Source organism: Drosophila miranda, chromosome 4 (assembly GCF_003369915.1).
Source record: "Drosophila miranda strain MSH22 chromosome 4, D.miranda_PacBio2.1, whole genome shotgun sequence".
NCBI lineage: Eukaryota > Metazoa > Arthropoda > Insecta > Diptera > Drosophilidae > Drosophila > Drosophila miranda.
The window spans coordinates 28,289,335-28,307,691 of record NC_046677.1 but is presented as its reverse complement, the minus strand read 5'-3'; the positions used below and the strand labels follow the sequence as shown (position 1 = coordinate 28,307,691).

General features: G+C 47.0%; 4 protein-coding genes across 5 annotated transcripts; 2 read left to right on the top strand and 2 right to left on the bottom strand.

Moving 5' to 3' along the window:
* The first annotated feature begins 656 nt into the window (after positions 1-656).
* LOC108162254 (zinc finger protein 521) lies at positions 657-1,865 on the top strand. The gene is made up of 2 exons (XM_017296901.1): positions 657-872; positions 929-1,865. Exons 1-2 carry the CDS (start codon positions 747-749, stop codon positions 1,841-1,843), a joined length of 1,041 nt encoding a protein of 346 aa, XP_017152390.1. The 5' UTR covers positions 657-746; the 3' UTR covers positions 1,844-1,865.
* Positions 1,829-2,887, bottom strand: LOC108162255 (alpha-ketoglutarate-dependent dioxygenase alkB homolog 4). The gene is made up of 2 exons (XM_017296902.2): positions 2,091-2,887; positions 1,829-2,035 (listed from the first exon to the last, which is right to left on the bottom strand). The coding sequence occupies exons 1-2, from the start codon at positions 2,813-2,815 to the stop codon at positions 1,846-1,848; spliced, it is 915 nt and encodes a 304-aa protein (XP_017152391.1). The 5' UTR covers positions 2,816-2,887; the 3' UTR covers positions 1,829-1,845.
* Positions 2,888-3,156: 269 nt separating this feature from the next.
* On the bottom strand, positions 3,157-13,412 carry LOC108162249 (inositol-trisphosphate 3-kinase homolog). Of its 2 annotated transcripts, none has more exons than XM_017296897.2 (3): positions 13,392-13,412; positions 4,842-4,991; positions 3,157-4,433 (listed from the first exon to the last, which is right to left on the bottom strand). In XM_017296897.2, exons 2-3 carry the CDS (start codon positions 4,866-4,868, stop codon positions 3,516-3,518), a joined length of 945 nt encoding a protein of 314 aa, XP_017152386.2. In that variant the 5' UTR covers positions 4,869-4,991; positions 13,392-13,412; the 3' UTR covers positions 3,157-3,515. The 2 variants fall into 2 exon arrangements, with proteins under 2 accessions (XP_017152386.2, XP_017152385.1); XM_017296896.2 differs by lacking the exon at positions 13,392-13,412 and adding an exon at positions 9,118-9,895.
* Positions 13,413-13,481: 69 nt separating this feature from the next.
* LOC108161254 (pickpocket protein 11) lies at positions 13,482-18,221 on the top strand. The gene is made up of 3 exons (XM_033393237.1): positions 13,482-16,616; positions 16,671-17,852; positions 17,911-18,221. Exons 1-3 carry the CDS (start codon positions 16,601-16,603, stop codon positions 18,201-18,203), a joined length of 1,491 nt encoding a protein of 496 aa, XP_033249128.1. The 5' UTR covers positions 13,482-16,600; the 3' UTR covers positions 18,204-18,221.
* The last annotated feature ends 136 nt before the right edge of the window (positions 18,222-18,357 follow it).

Genomic DNA, 18,357 nt, shown 5'->3' with positions numbered 1-18,357 from the left:
AGACAAATAACTTTCGTCACATTGACGATAATAATTAATTATAAGGCGAAAACAAAGGAATTAAATGATTTAAATAATAAAAAAATTAATATTAAAAATCGAGAGAAATGATTGCTACAAACACACACAAAACTGAATAAAAATTTATTTTGAAAAGAGAAATACCATCAAAGCTTGTTTTCTTGTTTAGTTGATTTTCAAACATGATTTCAAATTTAAGCGCCGATAGGATTCTATCAATTCCATTTGGTTGCTGTAGTTTCATTAAAAATTAGTTCGTGTAACTATCAACAGGCGGCGCAAAAAGCAATCGTTGCTGTGTAATAAGTTGAGCAAATGTAACAGTTCAAAAGTCTCGGTATATTTTGTCAATTTCATCAATCTATTTTTTCAAAGGTATATTTCAGAAGAAAGGATATAGAAATTTCCATACGCAGGTTTTTCGAATTTTCGTACTTATATGTATCATTTATTCCAATATATTGCATTTAAATCCTTTTCGCTTATTCACTTTCAAAACAAATTATATTTGGCGATTAAGTTTGGTGGGACTTTTTTGTGATTTTCTCTGATGATTTTTCCAGTATATATTACAGTCAGTATATCTACGGTATATTTTGGTATATTTCTGAGGGTCGGACGCTATATTTTAACGATAAATCGATTAAACGATAAAAAAAGCAGGTGAAAAAAAGCAGATCCGCGGGGTTTAAAGGTATTCTTTGATAGCTGTTGCACAATTAATAATGGACCTGCGTAAGTTGTGCAGAATTTGCTTTGACGGCAACGCAGACGTAGACATCACGGAGCACAGAACCAGCGACTGGCCGGAAAACACAGTCCTCGAGATGATGGACGCCACATTCCAAGAGGTAAGACAGCAAAACTAAGACACAATTGAACTAATGGCTAATGGCGTCTCCTTCAGAATATGAACCTGACAGATGAGATGGCAATGATATGCAAGCCATGTCTGGATAGTTTCATGCAGATCTATGCATTCTCCACGAAGCTAAAAATCGCCAATCAACAACTGCGCGAACTATTCGCCCAGGCCCAGGAAGGAGAAAAGTATGTGGTACACGAAGGGGATACAATCGAGGAAGAATGCTCCTTCCTGGAGCCAGAGCCAGATACAGAGACGGAGACAATAGTGCAAGCAGATGCACTGGACTTCGCGCCCATAGACGAGGGTGCAGACTTAATAGACGAGTGTCCGGAGATAATAGACGAGAGTTCAGAGAAAATAGACGGGAGTCCAAAGATAATGGACGAGTATCCAGATCTAATAGACGAATGTTCAGAGACAATGGAAGAGTTTCAGTCTATCCCATCACAGAAGCTGGCGAATCAAGATTCGTTGATTGTCTCTGAGTTCCTACCAGTCACCACTAGTAAGCCCCTGGCCGAAGGAACCTCCGACGGTGGTCTGCAGCTGCAGCAGTGGACAGTAGATTATGCGGCCGTCGAACTGACGCACAACGACCTGGATGATTACAACGAGACGAATCGCCGCCTCCACGTGGAGCCGAGCGGCAGTCAGGCCATCTACAAGTGCAAGTACTGCACGCATGCCTTCTCCTCTTCCCAGTACCTGAAGACCCATGTCCGCAAATCGCACGTCTGCAAGTACTGCACCAGCGCCTTCGCCAAGTTCAAGGATCTCAACGACCATATTCGCAACAAGCACCCGAACCACCCATGTGTGGTCTGCACAAACATCTTCCCCACCAGCAGAGGCCTCCGAGCCCACCTAAAGCGAGTGCATGGCGTCCAGCTTCCCGCTCAAGTGGCACTCTTGGACTACACACCAGCGAGCAGGAAGAAGTATTATCCAGAATAAAATTAGTTTATTTGCCAAAAGATTTGTGACTTTTCCCTCACGGGATCCCCCTTCTCTTGGTCCGCCCCAGCAATGTACATGGGCGTGAACTCCCTGTAGGCTATGCAAACGCGTCGCTCCACCACATCCTCGCGCAGCACAGAATGCTCAAATTGATAGCGCGCCGGCCCGTACAGAACAATCAGCGAGAGGCTAGAGGGAGAGAGAATTTAGCATACAAAGGGAACCATGAAATCGAGTGGCTTACTTGGGCATGGGTATGCGGAGCACCTTTCCCTTATATGCCGAGAGCTGTTTCTCGGGCAGCAGTGGCTCCAGCAGGTCATTCTCGTAGTCGGCCACCAAATCGAGGTTGTACTTGCCCGCCTGCTGCTCTTCATAGACTGTGAGAGTGAGGACGGCATCGCCAAGGCAGTTGACTGTCACCACACGCTCGCCCCAAATCCAGCAGTCGTCCACATGTGGATCTATGCTGGCCCCCTTGCTGGGCTCGTACTCCAGGGAGCACTGCTCGATGGTCTGGAAGTTGCGCAACAGTGGCACCTCATCGAATCGTCGTTGAACGTACTCCGTGCTCTTGGGGAAGCCGGCGAAGGTGCCCACCTGCAGCTTACGCTTTTTGAAGTTCGTCTTGGGCCCAAAGTTCTGCTTGCGACGGCCGCTCTGGGAGATGTCCCAGCGCAACGCATCCAATTCCGTCATCAACTGCAAGCCCTCATCCTTGCTGAGGAACTGCTCCTGCACGAGAACCCCTGGCATAGGGAGACCCTTGGCCTTGTCATGCTGCTGGTGATCCGTCTGAACCGCAGTAGTGTCCCAGCCGGAGTATAGACGTTCGCATTGAACGCAGTATGACCAGGGCTCCAGTTGCTGGAACTGTTCCTGCAGCGAGGGTTTAGCTATTTGGAAGTCCTTCTCGCAACTCAGGCATGTGCGCACACCTTTGCAGCCGCATGGTCGAATTGTGTTCATTTTTTTAACACAAAAAATTGTAAATAAGTTTGCTCAATCAGCTGTTTTTCCAGTGTTGGACAATTATCGATTGTGAACAAAATTCCATCGATAGTGAGCCATCTTCAATACGATAGTACTATCGAATATTTCACCACATGGCGCGTTTCAGGTGAAATATATCGTGGGGTGTTTTGTACGAAAAAGGAGGGATTTTACCCAAGTTGTTCACCTGTTGAATTAGAGGGGGACTATGAGGGCAAACTTCGTTTTTTCACCGCTATACTCACGGTATATTTCGGTATATTTTGCGAGGGTCAGACGGTATATTTTCTCAAATCCGCAAGTTTAAAACAAATTGGTAAGTTTATGTTCTTAAGTTATTTATTCTTGCGTTCAGATGTATATTGTTTTCAACAAATACTTAGTTTAAACCTGTTTCATTCAAACAAAACAAATGCTGCTTGGTGATCAAATACTAATCGTTTTCCTCTCCCCCAGTTCCAGCTTCCACTACGCCATCACGCCGTTCTAACGGTGCTTCGGAACTGGCGCGAGAGTGTTTCCAATATGGAAAATAGTAAAAAAAAAGTGCGACGCAGTTCGGTCGATGCAATGAATCCTCTTCTCTTCTGTACAAATGGAGCATGGGTGATCAGTCTTATGGGCCAGACATCTGGTGTGGTGCAGATCCAGCTGCAGTCGCCGACGCCATCTTGCTTTAGATCTTGAGGCAGCTGCGGTGGCCGCCATTGCGGGCGTAGACCTCCTCGAAGGCGTGGATCAGCTCGTCCATGCCCTTCAGCAGGCCCTCCTCGCGGTTCCCGGACGTCCAGGCGCTGCGATGGTTCACACTCATATGCGCCGGCAGCTGGCGGCACTTGGCAAAGTCAATCAGCCACGCTCCGACCCGCTCATCGTCGTACACAATGAATATGCTGGAGCCGACGATCTCGTGGCGATTGAAGAAGGCAGACTGCTCGACGACCAGGCGCATGTGCTTCAGGCGCTTCAGCAGTTCCTTCTGCACGGACTTGCGGGCGGCCAGAAACTGCTCGATGGTCTGCGAGATCTGTTCGCTGCTGCGGCAAGTCTTTAAATCCTTGACGGGAGGACGACCGCGCAGGCGGAGGGCTTCGATGCGGAAGCCCTTAGAGTGCGAGGAGGAGAGCGACTCGCGGAACAGCATATAGCGCAGCTTGGTGATGGCTCGCGCCTCGTGCTCGGCCGCCGTCGGTGCGCTGGCATCCACGGCAAGCATTTTCTGGTACAAGTCCGGCCGGAGCGTGGCATTGCTCACCTCCGACTCGAGGAAGGTGCGGCAGCCCATCTTGATGTCCATCACGCAGGGATCCTTGAAGCCGGCCAGCAGGTCCTGCAGCTCGATGTAGTGCTGCGACTGCATCTCCCGCATACCGAAGTACGCGGGCACAATCTGCGCCGTCTGCGGCTCCTGGCAGATCATGCGGTAGGCATGCACCTCGCTGTCATCGATGCCCACGATGCGCTTCCGCACAATTCCCGTCGATGTGGGCACAATGCTCTCTGGATGGCCGGACAACTGCATCCAGCCCTGGGGCTTGGTCTGCTGCTGCTGGAGGAGATGCGGAGTGGCGGGGGCGCTTAGTTCCAGGGCATTCTTCAAAAGATTAGGAGAAAGAGGAAAGAATGGGTAAGTGAAAAGAATTCATTGATAAAGTCTCGATATTAGCTCGGCCGCTCTGTCCACTGTACGGCTGCGATTCGAACTGGTTCTGTCTGTTTCTGTTTCTGTTTCTCACTCTCTCTTCCATCATTATGGTATGCTCATGATTATAAATAATCAAACAAATTTTATTTACTTGCCTCGGAGGGAGCCACGCCCCGGCCCTCGTAAACGCGAAATTTATGCGACCCGACAAGCAATCGTACATTGTGCGAGGTTGCAAGCAGGAAACAGAATAAGCAGAAGCAGAAGCGTTTAATCGTCGAATTGTCGAATCGCAGCCATGTGGAAAGTTTCGCCCTGCTCCTTTATGGGTGTTTATGGGAAATGCAATGTACTTACAATGGCCAAGAACTTGAGCAGTGACATCTGTGGGGTCTGCTGAGCGGGAGCCTGTGTCTGTGTCTTGGTCTGTGCCTGGACCTGGACCTGAGCCGCTCTTTGTAGACTCAAATAGTCGGCCAAGTTGTCGCAGTTCTCGTAGGGAATCCGCTGCAATCAAACAGAAAAATCGAGGATGGGATGGTTAGAAGAGCTGTGGATATGATTCACTCAAGTTTTAATTATTTATTCAATCAGAATGCAGGCGAAATATTTCGATCGTTTTGTTTGTATGGCTTTCGGTTTATGGGACGCCGTGTGTGGTTTACGACACTGCCGTGTCCCTAATGAGGCACTTAGTATGCAAAGATCGTTGTTGTTTCTGCTGCCGTTGCGGCTAGCCAATGCGAATTGAGCCATAAGCATTGGCCATAACAAATAACAATCTGTCAGAGTAGAAGGCGATCGGATAGACGGACATACAGACAGACAGACTGACAGACCGGACCACAGACCCCCATACGAGTAGAAAAGTCGCCCCATCACCTCTCTACGCCTTGATTAATTAACAAATTAAGGTAATGCGCTCGGAACTCGTTTGTATCGCAACATCTTATATAGCTTTGGCTTCTGCCTTTGGCGCTATCTATCCACTATTATCGTATCGCTTAAGTGTTCAGATAACGCTGCGTATTTCTGCGGCGGTCGGTTCTTGGGTTAACAGCACTCCGCTCCCCATCGCCACGATTGCCACTGAGATTCCGATCTTTACGTAAGTCCAGTAAGCAGCAACAAGAAACTCGGTAAATTTGCATATGTGGCACAAATTCGTCACGCGTGCGATGAGGAGATGGCTACAGTGAACACCCCTTCTCAGGGTCAACGTGTTGCTTATCAGCCTTCTTATCATTTTATGACATGTGTTCCAGAGCCTTAGGCAAATGTTTGATTAGAGATTGAGATATTGCGCAGTCGGGCATTAAATTCGGATTAGAATCCCCTAAGAACATATGTATTTACGTTTATTCTTTGACCTCAACGCTTATATTTCCATGTTCATAATGAGAAAACTAATGTATTAATTAGTCGCTAATAAGATGTCAGATATGTTTAATCGGCAAACGGTAGGAGGATGGGGATCGCATCCATATCGAGTTCTATTAACCAATATTTGAGGTACACTCGGGCGTGTCGTCAGCACTGACCTTTGTAGAACGATCCGATCTTAACCGTCGGCCGTTCAATCGTATTACTCGTATGTATATCTATCTATCGATCGATCGACGTATGTAATTCCGTCCGCTGTTCATTGAGTACTCGTTTTACAACTGCATTTTACAACTGATTCGCGTCGGACTTACGAGTGAGGGGTGTACCCCCCAGAATAGTACATTTTTGCACGTACACCCCTTTGGGGCGACTAGGTTTAATTAGCATTTAAGCTGTAATTTGGTTTTAGTTTTAGTTTTAGTTGGGGAGTGCGTCACGCTATGGGGGGATACACAGCACTAGGAAGACATTTTTATTATTTAACTTTTATCAGCTATTGCATATTTATCACCATCATTATATCATTAAAAACCAGAAGATTCTATCTGGAAAATGGGAAGGAAAAGCGGTCAGGGAAAAGCATCATCCATCAGGTAAACATTGTGACAGTTCCCGCGATTCAAAAAGCGAAACCGCAAAGAGTGCAAAACAATAATTAACTCCAACAGTGATGGCAGATGCCACATGGCAGGAGGAGGCAGTAAAATTACAGCACTTTTCGCTTGAGTGATTCGGTGCGGATCGGCTCGAACCGATTCGGAGGCGACTTCCCAGACCCTGGGCTATTTTTAGGCTGCCAGACCGATTCACCGATTCACCGATTCAACGATTCACCGACTCAGCGACTCACCGATCCGCCGATTCACCAATCCAATGTTTAGCTAAGCTCACAGTTTAGTAGTGTTTATTTATGACTACTTAACATTTGGAACGTGTTAACGAAACAGAAACAGAAACAAATACAACAGCCACAGAAAACACCAACAAAAAAGTGATATAAAAACTTTGCTCAAATCAATTTATGCGCGTGACGTCAAAGCCCCGCTCGGGGGCTGGTGGGGAGGGTTGCGTTAAATTAAACAAAATTATAAAAATCAATCTGCCGAATTTTGACTCGAACTTGAGTTGAAAGTTGAGTTTGTGAGCCAACGATCGGATTGTTGCTGTTGAGGTCCAGCCTAAGGCCTGAGAGACCCTGAACCTGGGATTCGTGCGTACAACTTGCCCCAAAAAACAGGTTCTCCTCGCGGGGATCGTGCCTCCAGACTCCACAGCAGAGGTGACTCAGGTGCAGCCTTCTCCAGGTGCGGCCGCTACTTTTTGTAGAACACAACCCTGACATTAAAAACACTATGAAAGGAGAAAAACAGTCCTCGAGAAGAACAGTCTGTCTGCAAGAACAGACCTCGTCAGCGAGTGGCCTGGATGGGAATGGGAATGGCTCTGAGACTGAGACTGGGATGAGTATTCCGCACCATCGGCATATAGATAGTCGCAGTCGGTTGCTTGGGGTATACATATGTATATTTGCATTGACGTCAATCTACTGAAACGAGGAGGAGATGAGGAGGGGGCACGGCTCGAAGGGAGAGGTAGTGTGTGGAAACCAGTTACGTTAAGACATAACGCAAAAGCCAGGCCATTGGCAGAGGATTAGATCCGTTAACCATGTCCAGAGGGAACAGCGGACAGAGAAACTATCCAACTATCAAAAGCTGTAATTAACTCAAGAATTTTCACACTCTCTCGAGTCTGTAGTCTGCGTCGCAGTTCTGTAAGGAGAGGGCCCAAAGCCAAAGCCGAACCCGAAACCGGATCCGCTATGGAGAACCGTGGAAATGCGTCAATAAGCCTTTCCCTGTAATGCATCGATTGGCCGGACAGAGCCCGTGAATCACAGCCGATACCTGCGAAAGTTCGGCTGGAACCCATGGTGCGGCCCACCATGTGACTAATCCCAATCCCAATTAAAAATTGGCGACAAAAACCAGATCGAAGATGGTGATTGCGATGGAAGATGGCGAAGATTCGGGGGAATATCCGGGTGCTCAAAATATAAACTAGACTAGATCGAATGAATGACCCAAAGTTGTGGCACAACCTTCGTTGCCGGGCCTTGATCTTAGAGAGTGAACAAATTAAAATTAAAGCTGGCAAAAATTAACCAATGATAGCTCTGCGAGGCTTGTGGCCTGTGGACTGTGGCCTCAGGCCGAATTTGAATCTGAGGCAAAGTGTGTGTGTGGGCCGCTGCACTTGTGGACTGTTTGAGGAGAGAAGAGGAGCGAGAAGTAGTGTCGAGTGCTTGCGATACACTGTGAGAAATGTGGCGAGTCAATAAACCCCAGATGACATAACAAGGAAAACGGATTTCGAATAAACAAAAGGCTTTACAGACACACAGACAGAAAGACAGACAGCTGCTGCACTCGAAATTTGAAGGCGAGAGAACTGCACAGCGAGAAACGTGTCATAGAATGAGTGGACTTCCTGTCGAAATGCCAAAAGAGGGATCTCCGAAGCCCGAAGCCCGAACCTCAACGAATCAATTGTCTTTAATGAAATGAAATGAAATGAATCGATTCGTTTGTCCATGTAGCCCATGTGACCGAATGGACGCCTCATCCAAGCCACAGCCATAGCCATGTCTGATGTGTGATGTGTGCTGTATGCTGTATGCTGTGTCTTGTGTCTGCTCTCATAACCGGCAATGTCCGGCTCTGACTGTGGCTCTGTCTCTGGTCTCTTGTTGTTGGCTCATGTTGCTTGTCTTTAATTAGCGCAGACTCGTTGCTGTATGCAAATTGACGTTACGTGGATTATCGGACCCCTTTTCGACCCACAGACAGACCCACGAGTGCTAAACGTAGTACGGGTACGGGCGTACTGCCGCTGCAGATCTGCTCGAGATATGAGTATTGTTTACAGGCCGCATTCCTGGCCAAGGCCTGAAGGTGCTGAAGTTGCTAAGGGGTATGGGGTGACTGGGTGGGTAGGCCCCACAGTTGTTTCAAAAACAAACAAAACTCCCCGCAGACGTCATTCCTGGACCCATAACCATACCTCGGTCATGAGTATACATATATATGTGTATCTCTCTCTTTTTCGGCCACTTTCTCTGGAGTGTTGCTTTCTACGCGGATGTGGACGGAAAAGACAATCCTCCACCATCGCCATTGACGTCACTGTCGGTTGGTTTGTCTCTTGTGGTACCAATATTACAAGCTTTCTTTTGTCGGGCACTCACCTCATTGTTGTTATTGTTGTTGCGACCAACAGATTTCGATTGCTTCTGCTGCTGCTGCTCCACGTCCAACATGATGTGTGCATTGTGCTGCTTGGAGCTGGCGCCCGTGTCCAAGGCAATTAATTTCCACAGCTGCTTCAGCCCGATGTTGTCGATGCATGAGAAGCGCAATTTCGACTCATTCGACCAGGCCATCGTGGAGCGGCTGGCGGAGGAGGGTTTCGGTGGCTTCGATACCTTTGTGGCAGCTGTCGACTGTTGCTGGTGTGTTGTTGCTGCTGCTGCTGGAGGCCGCTGGAGCACCGTTGAAGTCATAGTCATTCAGTCGAAGTTATCGCCTCACGTCTCACGAGAGTTTGCACAACGAATGATATTTTTGTCACTGGGTTTGCTTTTGCCTTGTGGCGTTTTGCTTTTCGCCTTTTCAATTTATGATTTGGATTCTCGTATTTTCACGCTTTATGCTTCCATACACTTTGGCATTCTGCTCGTTTTTCTATACTTCTATATTTCTATTTCTCAACTGCATTCTCATTTCAATTGATTTTCACGCTCCATTTGCATTGGAAACTTTATCTTTATCTAACTTTGTTTTTGCATTGCTTGCTGTTTGCTGTTTGCTGCTTGCTGCTTTCTGCTTTATCTTTATCTTTGTGGCCCGTTGGGAGTCTTTTTTCTGCGATCGCGCGACGACGACAACGACTGCCGTAGAAATCAGAGAAGAGGAGCTTGCGTTCGCTGGTGGAGCTCTGGGTGGCGACTAACTGGTTTCGCCATCTGGCATCCAGTTTTGTGCTCTGACGAGTCGCACTCGTCGTCGGGCATTGTGGGGAGCCGAGCGGCTCTCTCGGAGCGGATCGGAGAGCGTGGGCAACAGAGAAGCTTTTCGGATCGTTCGGAATAGAACGAGAGGCATAAGAGAGAGAGAGAGAGAGAGAGCCCAACACCCTCGGGAAAGAGAGGAGCTGGGAAGATAGTGCTGGCTAGCAGAAAAGGAATCTTTAAGGAACAAATTCAACGATCTATTGATCACATTGTCCTCTCTGGGATCTGAAGATCCCTTTCCCTAAGAGGGGGATCTATTATTTAAAAGTTCCCTGAATGTCATTGAATGTAATCTTTAGCATCGCAATACCCCATGAAATCTATATTTAGATGAAAAAATTCCAAATCGAAGCGTTGTTGCGAAAGAATTTGCAATTAGATGATGGCGATAGGAAAGTAATCCCCAAATTGGATTCCCTACGTAGTCAACATGGAATTATCAATTAGATTGGGATCTATTCTACGCAATCGACTGAGGAATCGAGAGGGCTCGTCGAAAAGCGGTCACAACAAATGTCTTGTTTGTTTAGAAATTCGCATTACCACAGAAAGGGAAAACGAAAAACAACTAGAGCTGAATATATTGTCAGAGTGGAATTCATGAAATCCTAGAGCAAAACAACACCCAATGGGCGATGCGATGCGCAAAAGAATCTTCAGAGAAGAGTCTTCCAGAAGGACAATCGAAACAGAACAGACAGACCGAACGATCTCGTGGCGCCATCTAAGGTCAGACATTGAACCGTCTGCCTCCTCCTCTTCTTTGGGATCTCTTTTGGATCTCTCTTTTATCTGAGCTGTTGTTGAACTTCTGCGAGAAGAGATTCCCGGACTTATCTGCAATGCTAATGCCATGCCAGCAACTGCGCAATGTCTTGGGGTCTTTCGGGGATTATGCAAACTGTCGCCAAAAAGCTGCGCCAATTTCTGCAGATCCTTTGCCATTCCATCCGCGGGGTTCATGGCCAATGGCCAACACAGAGACAGACAGAGACGGAGAAAAAGAGAGTGAGTGCAATATGCGCATATTTTAGTTTGGCGCGATGTCGATGCTGTCGATCGAGACGAGATGCGTGCGTCAGTCTGACATACAAACCTCGAGTTCGAGTTCGAGTTGCAGTCTAGAGTCGTCTCTCCTTCTGCCTTGAAGAGAGACTCCCCAGAGACTACGTCAGAGCCCCAGACGACAGTTTGTCAGCCGTCTGTCTGTCTGTCTGTCAGTCAGTCAGTTGTGTGTCCCATTGTAATGCAAACCCCAAAATGGTAATGACTTGTCATCGGGTTTGGGTTTGGCTTCGGGTTCGCGGGAAACTGTTTCTCAAAATGCATTGAACCTGGCTGCCTCTGGTGTCTGCAGGCAACGTGGCGTACGGGTCGATAATTTTTAACGAGGCACGTGACCACTTGCCACCTCAAACGGCCTCAGGCAAAACAAAACCATCAATTGCAACGATAAATGCTATTCTTGAGCAATTAAAAATAAGTCGACCGGCAGCAGCCGCTCCCCAGTTCTCGCATAATGCAAATGCGAGGCAGAATGAAGTCAGGGCCGGACAGGGGGTCGCTCTATAGACAACCCGCAGTCCGGCCCTTGCTCATTGCATTGCTGGGGCTGCCCATCAATTAAGCTAAATTATCGGCGTCTCACAGCTTCATTCAAATGGCACTTCCCCTCGTCTTTCCAATGTATTCCATGAATAATCATCATCATCATCATCCAGCAGCGGTTGCAGCCCCTCTGATGTGATGAGAAAGCCCATGATCAGAAAAGCCCCAGAGCCCCGTCGTAGGCCTGACGTCAAACGTAAAGTTTGCGTGAAATTTCTTTGTTATGGCCAGAGAAGGAAAGAGGATTGGCTTTCTGCACGCCTCAGTGGTCGCAATGGCCACGAGACAAAGACAAAGAAAAAGAGACAAAGATCGAGATCGACAGCACGGGTTTAAGACAAAGAATCTCTCCGGACAACGGACAACGGACCAGCAGGCACTGGCCTCCTCCCATGTGTCGCTCCGGAGACGGACTTTTGTACTCCGTCATTCTGTTGTTGCTGTTATTTTTTTTTGTTGTTGCTGTTTTGTTGTGTCACTTTTGCGCTTTCGATTGACGCATTTGAGTGTCACTTGACTTTTTTAATCTCGCGACTTTATCGTAGCTGACTGGCCGGGACGGACTGCCGGACTGGCTCAGAATCGGTTTCGGCTTCGAGTCGCGATCGAATCGTTCGTCATATTTCTGTAACTTAATATTATGCTCCTCAGGGTAGTACGAGTGCGGAGGCTCCCTCTGAAGCTCTGACGCTTCACTGGCTCCAATTGTGCGGCCTCCTCCTCTACTGACTGTTGGTTTAGATTTCGATCATACTCCACACAGAATATTTGCTTGTTATAATTTTGCCAGCGATCACTCGTCGTCTCGCTCGCTCGCTTTTTAAATTATAACTCAATGACTTTCCTGACGTCACAGTATTAAGCTCTCGAGTCAACAAAACGCAAAGCAAAAACAAAAACCACAAAAAAACTATACTGAAAAAACTACAACAAGTGTTCCTCATTAACATGTTCTCCATGAATACGGAATAGTGTGGGAGTGTAGCCGATGATCTTCATGCATACAGCGGCGAGAGAACTGTGGACGAAACACAAAATAACTGCTGCAAAGGGCCGTGATGATATAGAAATGCCGGAGGCAAGGAAAAACTAATGGGATTCATCACAGGAGACCTCTAAATACCACAGATCATTAAATATGGAAACCCTAGAAGAATCTATTGAAAAATTCACATTTTTCAAAGAGCTGACTAAAGAATCTCCACCGAATTGAGTCGATAAACGTTTCTTCAATGTCGTACACAGGGTTTCCCTTATCTGTGTTGAACTCTGTTTGAGGTTAATTGTTTAGCTTGTAAGCCACAAGCTAAACCAAGTGTTTACCAGTTCTACTCGTACTCGTACTCATACCCGCAGTCATATCTCACTCCCAATCGAAATATGTCATCAGTCTGTAGACCGCTCTGTGGTTTCCCCACAATGGCAAAAGTCTGGACAGAACACAATCCAAATACCCGGGGGATAAACCCTTAGCTAGCGAGTGGAGCCGCTTTTCCAATGAATCCAACGTCACGAGATGGCCGAGAGTCCATTGGAGCATTCTCCAGTTCCAAGACAGGAAACGAAAGCACTCAAATTGTTTGGAAAACTTTCCTTGATATACATAAAAACTGATTAATTGACTGATAATTGTATATATTGTATGGTCTGACATCGACAACGTCACGATCTGAATGCGCTGAGAGATGCTGACAAATGGGAATGGGGATAACGTGTTCTGATGAAAGATTTCACTCAAACAATGGGAGTACGTCACAGATGGAGTGTTCCTGGGAATTCGGTAGAGAAAAAGCTCCCGCAAGGGGGAATTGCTCCCAAGGGGAATCGTTACAAAAACTTACCAGTTCTTCTGCTGATGGAGCACTGGTCACATGGCAACAGACCGAGGCGAAACCCTCTAGGAACGCTCTCATTTGTGAGCTGATAGCAGAGTTTGTTTTGATCACTCCTCTGGGGGCTATCAACCTGCTAATTTGTGCCGACTGTCATTTGGTTTGTGAATGATTTTTCGCAAACTTAAAAATAGTAGTGTCGCCTCCATCCAGTCCATACAGTCCATATAGACATGTGAGTGGCGCGAGCCGCAGATAGAAGCGTCGCTGTCTCCTATCTCCTGCTGGACACTGAGATCGATCTGGGGGTCACAACCGAAATAAAACGCTCGACTGCCGACTGCCGAGTGTCAGTGCAGGGCACAAACAGCAATGAAATGGGAAACAGGAGAAACAATTGCTGGCCGAGAACGAGTGTAAAATTAGAACCTCGGCAAGAAACAAACAAACGCAAACGATAATAAATATTTATGTGCGTGTAAACAATTTGATTGATTCGAGCCAAACGATCTGAAACGGGGATGAAAACAACGGCTGTCTTCTGTTTTTCTCGGCATCTCGGAATCGGAATCGTAACGAAAGGAATTTCGTTTCTGAAATTGCAATTAAAATCTCTAACCGCAGAACAACATCTAGAAAATCTAAAGAGAGCGTACAGCGTACTGGTACTTTCTTTGGCCGCATTATGTCATCCTCCGTTAATTTCTGGCAAAACAAAGAGCTCGCTCTGTTCTCTCTGATCTCGCAGATCGTTTGAAGTTTGTTTAGCACATGGATTGTGTGTGGATTGGCTTGTTGCTAATTGGGCTGTGATCGGAAATGGTTGCCTTGCCTCACGATCAAATGGCCAGAAAGAAGGGCATCTGGAAAGGGAAACTGGAACGAGGTAGAGAGAACTGGTGCCCCGCTCCTTGCATTTCTTTCGGGCAGGAGCAGGAGGCGAGAGATCTACGGACGGAGACGAACGTTCGATTTCGAGTGCAAAATCAATTTGCGTCAATTGCAGCTAAAGATTAGCCTCGCTCTAGTTTCGAGCGAATGCGAACGTGCACATAAATCAACGCCTGATAATAAATACACACCACATCACATCGCACACATCGTGGAAGAGAAGACAATAAGCTGCTACCCGGGGGGGCCTCTGCCTGGAAACAAAAAAACAGTGGTTTCATCGCTGGTTCGGCGGATTATCTCTTATCATAAAAAACAACATGAGTTTACACCAATTAATGCCAAAAATAGATCCCTCGGTCGCGTCAGATTGTGGAAGATGACGACTCGGGCAGGGAAGATACAGTTGTTGCACTGACAGCTGGCCTTACCGTTGCGCGTGACGCAAGTTGAACGGCGTACCGTTACGCGGGAGTTTTATTTATAAGCCCACATACCGAAAATAACCCAACGCGCAACAAATTCCCAAGCCTTCGTTCTCAGGCGTTCTCAGGCGAGTGCATCTGCACCAGGGAACCAGGGAATCGTCTCAGATCCAAGCAGCAGAAACGCCTGACTGTCAGCAGCATCTGATTCAGAGCGCCAGTGCAGGGCCAGGCCGGGCCGGCCGGGTCTTATCGGGCCCCGACATCGGAACCATAATTGTGTAATATATTGTCAGACGCGCGAGACGTGCCAGACGCGACACAGAAAGTCTCTCGGGCACGGACACGGGCACGTGGCATGCAAATGAAGGCGTCGGCGAAATGCCCGCTGAATATCATTAGAAAGATTTTGGTCAGCCTTGGCCAAAATTCATATAAAATGAAACAAAACCAAAACCGAAAGCAAAAAAATCCAATTAATTAAATCCATGCGAACTTCAATTCACGGAAAATTTATGGCTCTTACAGTTCCATTGAATTCAAATATTTGCTCGGACCACAAATCACAATTGCTCGTAAATATTGCGAGAGCAAATATTGGTGCACAAGTTTCGGTCGGTTATGGTTGGATTCTGGCTAAACCCCGGAATCTGTGTGGGAACCGTGCATGTAGATGAGAGGCTAAAGCACAACAGGAAGTTCTAAACTGGGTAAACAGTCAAGCTGTGTGAATTTAGCTGGTTTGTTTAGCTTAGTTGCAGGAGCTACAGGGTATGCGTAAAACTAAAAGTCCCAGCCGTGGGAAATATTTTAGAGCAACATCCTGTAAAGGCAACATCCGGAAGTTCTGATGATGAAATATGTATAGGTTCTTTGCAGTCTGCAGTCATTCTGCTGATTCATTCTCTGTAGTCTGTAGTCACAATGCGCTTCCATAATCTAAACATATATATATAATTTCGCGTACACGTTCGCTTCTAATCAAAGGTGAGGAACTCTCAAAATCTGTTGCCTACGAACAAGATCAAAGATCGAATGAAGAGTCTAAACGCTAGGTACACTTTTCCCACCAATCGTAACAAGTGTAGCCGCTCGCTTATGGCAATATGCCCTAGTGGTTAGAAAGGCACCACTTCAGTTCCAAATCTGATAGTTTCCCAATTCTCAATGAGCTTATCACCTTAACAATGTCATTCCTGATGATCTAGACACATTAATTACTTACTCTCGAGTGCGGTGGCGTTTCGCGGTGATAAGGGAAATCGTGGAAATCGAAATAAAACGGATTGGTAATCTGAGGCGACACTCGCGGAATCAGCTGACAAAAATACAAATATAGAAATCAGAAAACCCCAGTCGCAAGTCCAAGTCCAAGGCGTTAGCAGGGTGCTCGAGGAGGAGGGACACGGACAATGACATTTGGCATTCCAACAAAAACAGACGCGACCCGAATATAATATTATATCGTAGTCATAGTTGGTTGAAGCGGGTGGAGTGGGTGGGTGCCTGTGTGCCTTGCTTAGACCAGATAACAATAAACTCATTAACAAGTCGAGGGGAAAACAATAACAATTACGCTTGTGGGTCAGGCAGCCGAGGAGGAGCGAGAGTGGGAAGTATATTTGTTATAAACAATTTCCTATTCATATTTGAGGAGCTTATCGCCCGAGTGCCTCGGAAGCAAACTTTATGGATAGGCAAATAAATGTGTGGATAATTGTTTTTCTCTATTCTGTTCTGTTCTTTCCAGTTGGGGGCGTGCGATCACAACAACTGATTCAATGCACACACGGAAACCGCGAGGTGAAAGTCCTCCCATGATGTTGTTCTGTTGATTGTGGATTTTACAACTTAAGGGCGTGTGGCAACCGAACCATTAAGGAACCCACGAACGGTATATATATGGAGTACTCTTCAGGTAAGACACACAAAAGTATATCAAACTCAAGCTAATACTTTCTACCGATTTCAGACATGTCTGCCTTTAAAATAGAGGAGACCCCGCCTCCCCTGTATACGGTTTACTTTGAGGACTATCTCAGGCCAAAAAAGCTACAGACAAAAGCACATCTGCAACATTTTGAGAGGAAAGTGGGGAAAATCTCAACCGTAGCCAAGAGCCTGAAGCGCTTGAAGATACTCCGATGGCACTCTAGGATCATTCAACGATTTCAGCAGCTGCCTCTGCCCAGTTTTCTGGGCTTCCTGCGGGCCCGCAAGGATGATGGCATGTGCAAACGGAAATCTGGCTTCGAGATCTACTGCGAAATGGCCAGCATCCATGGCTTTCATGTGTTTGTCGGGGCCGAGACCTGGCAGCGCATTTTCTGGTGGCTTCTCATTTGTACTGCAGTGATTTTGTCGAACGTTATCCTCCTCACGGCGCCCAAAGAAGCTCCCACCATTCTTTTTATAGACAGCATGATGAAGGCAACCTCAGAGATCCCATTTCCGGCGGTAACTATATGCAGTTTGAATGGAGTTTCCAAGGAAAAGCTACAGAAAAGAGCCAAGGAATGGAAAGTGTCAGAGGAAACGCTGCGGAATAGCGCCATGGAGGAGCTGTTTCGGACGAACCTCAGCTGGTCGCAGCTTCTGGAGGATCTGGCTCCGTTAATCTGTGAGCAGATCCGTAGCTGCAAGTGGGAGAATCATCAGGAAAGCTGCCTGGGAGAGCTGAAACCATTCTGGACCTTTGATCATCGTCGCTGCTGCAGCTTTAACCATAAAAAAGAGCTCTACACTTCACAGTTGGGAGTTAGTTTGGTGTTAAACCTTCAAAAAGAGGATTATGCTGGCTCAATAATTGCATCCCATGGCTTTGAGGTGCTCATTCACGAATCCCAAAGCGTACCAGATGCTGCCACCATGAGGATGATGATACCAAGTGATTCAGAGACCCACCTAATGGTGCGATCCTTTTCCACGCGGTTTACAGCGAATCTAGCGGGCCTTCCCATTGAGGACCGACGCTGCTTCCTGCCCGATGAGCATCGTCTGTGGTTCTACTCCGCCTACAGTCTAAGCAACTGCCTTTCCGAGTGTCGCAGCAAAAAAATCTTTCAGTCTTGCGGCTGTGTTCCGCCCCATGCTCCTGGGGAAAGCACATGGCCCATTTGTGGCCTCCAGCAGGTGGAGTGTGTGCGGAAGTATGGCAAGTGAATGATATCTGATACAAAAGTAAGGTTTATTGATTGGTTTTCTATTTACAGATGAAATTAGTGAGCAGATCACGGCAGTGGAGAGGGACTGCAATTGCCTGCCGCCGTGCACATTCCATCGCTATGAACTCGAGAGTGATGTGAGTCTCATAAAGGGATCCAATTCCACGAACGAGGTCCGCTTGAATGTCTACTACGACCTCGCATTTACCGAGGAGCTGCTTTTGGACGTGTACGAGACCTGGCTGGCATTCATAGGCAAGTGTCCATGGGCATATTCCATTAACGAAACTACCAACAAGACAAGCGCCCCCCGTATTAAAGTGTCATTCATCTATCCATAATGGGCAGGAACCTTTGGCGGCGTCAACGGGCTATTTATGGGCTGCAGTTTCGTGTCTGTCTTCGAGCTAATATTCTTTACGTGTGTGCGCCCCACTTGCAACTGGCTGGCGCGCCAGCAGATACTCTGGCGACGCCGCAGGAAACAAGCAAAAG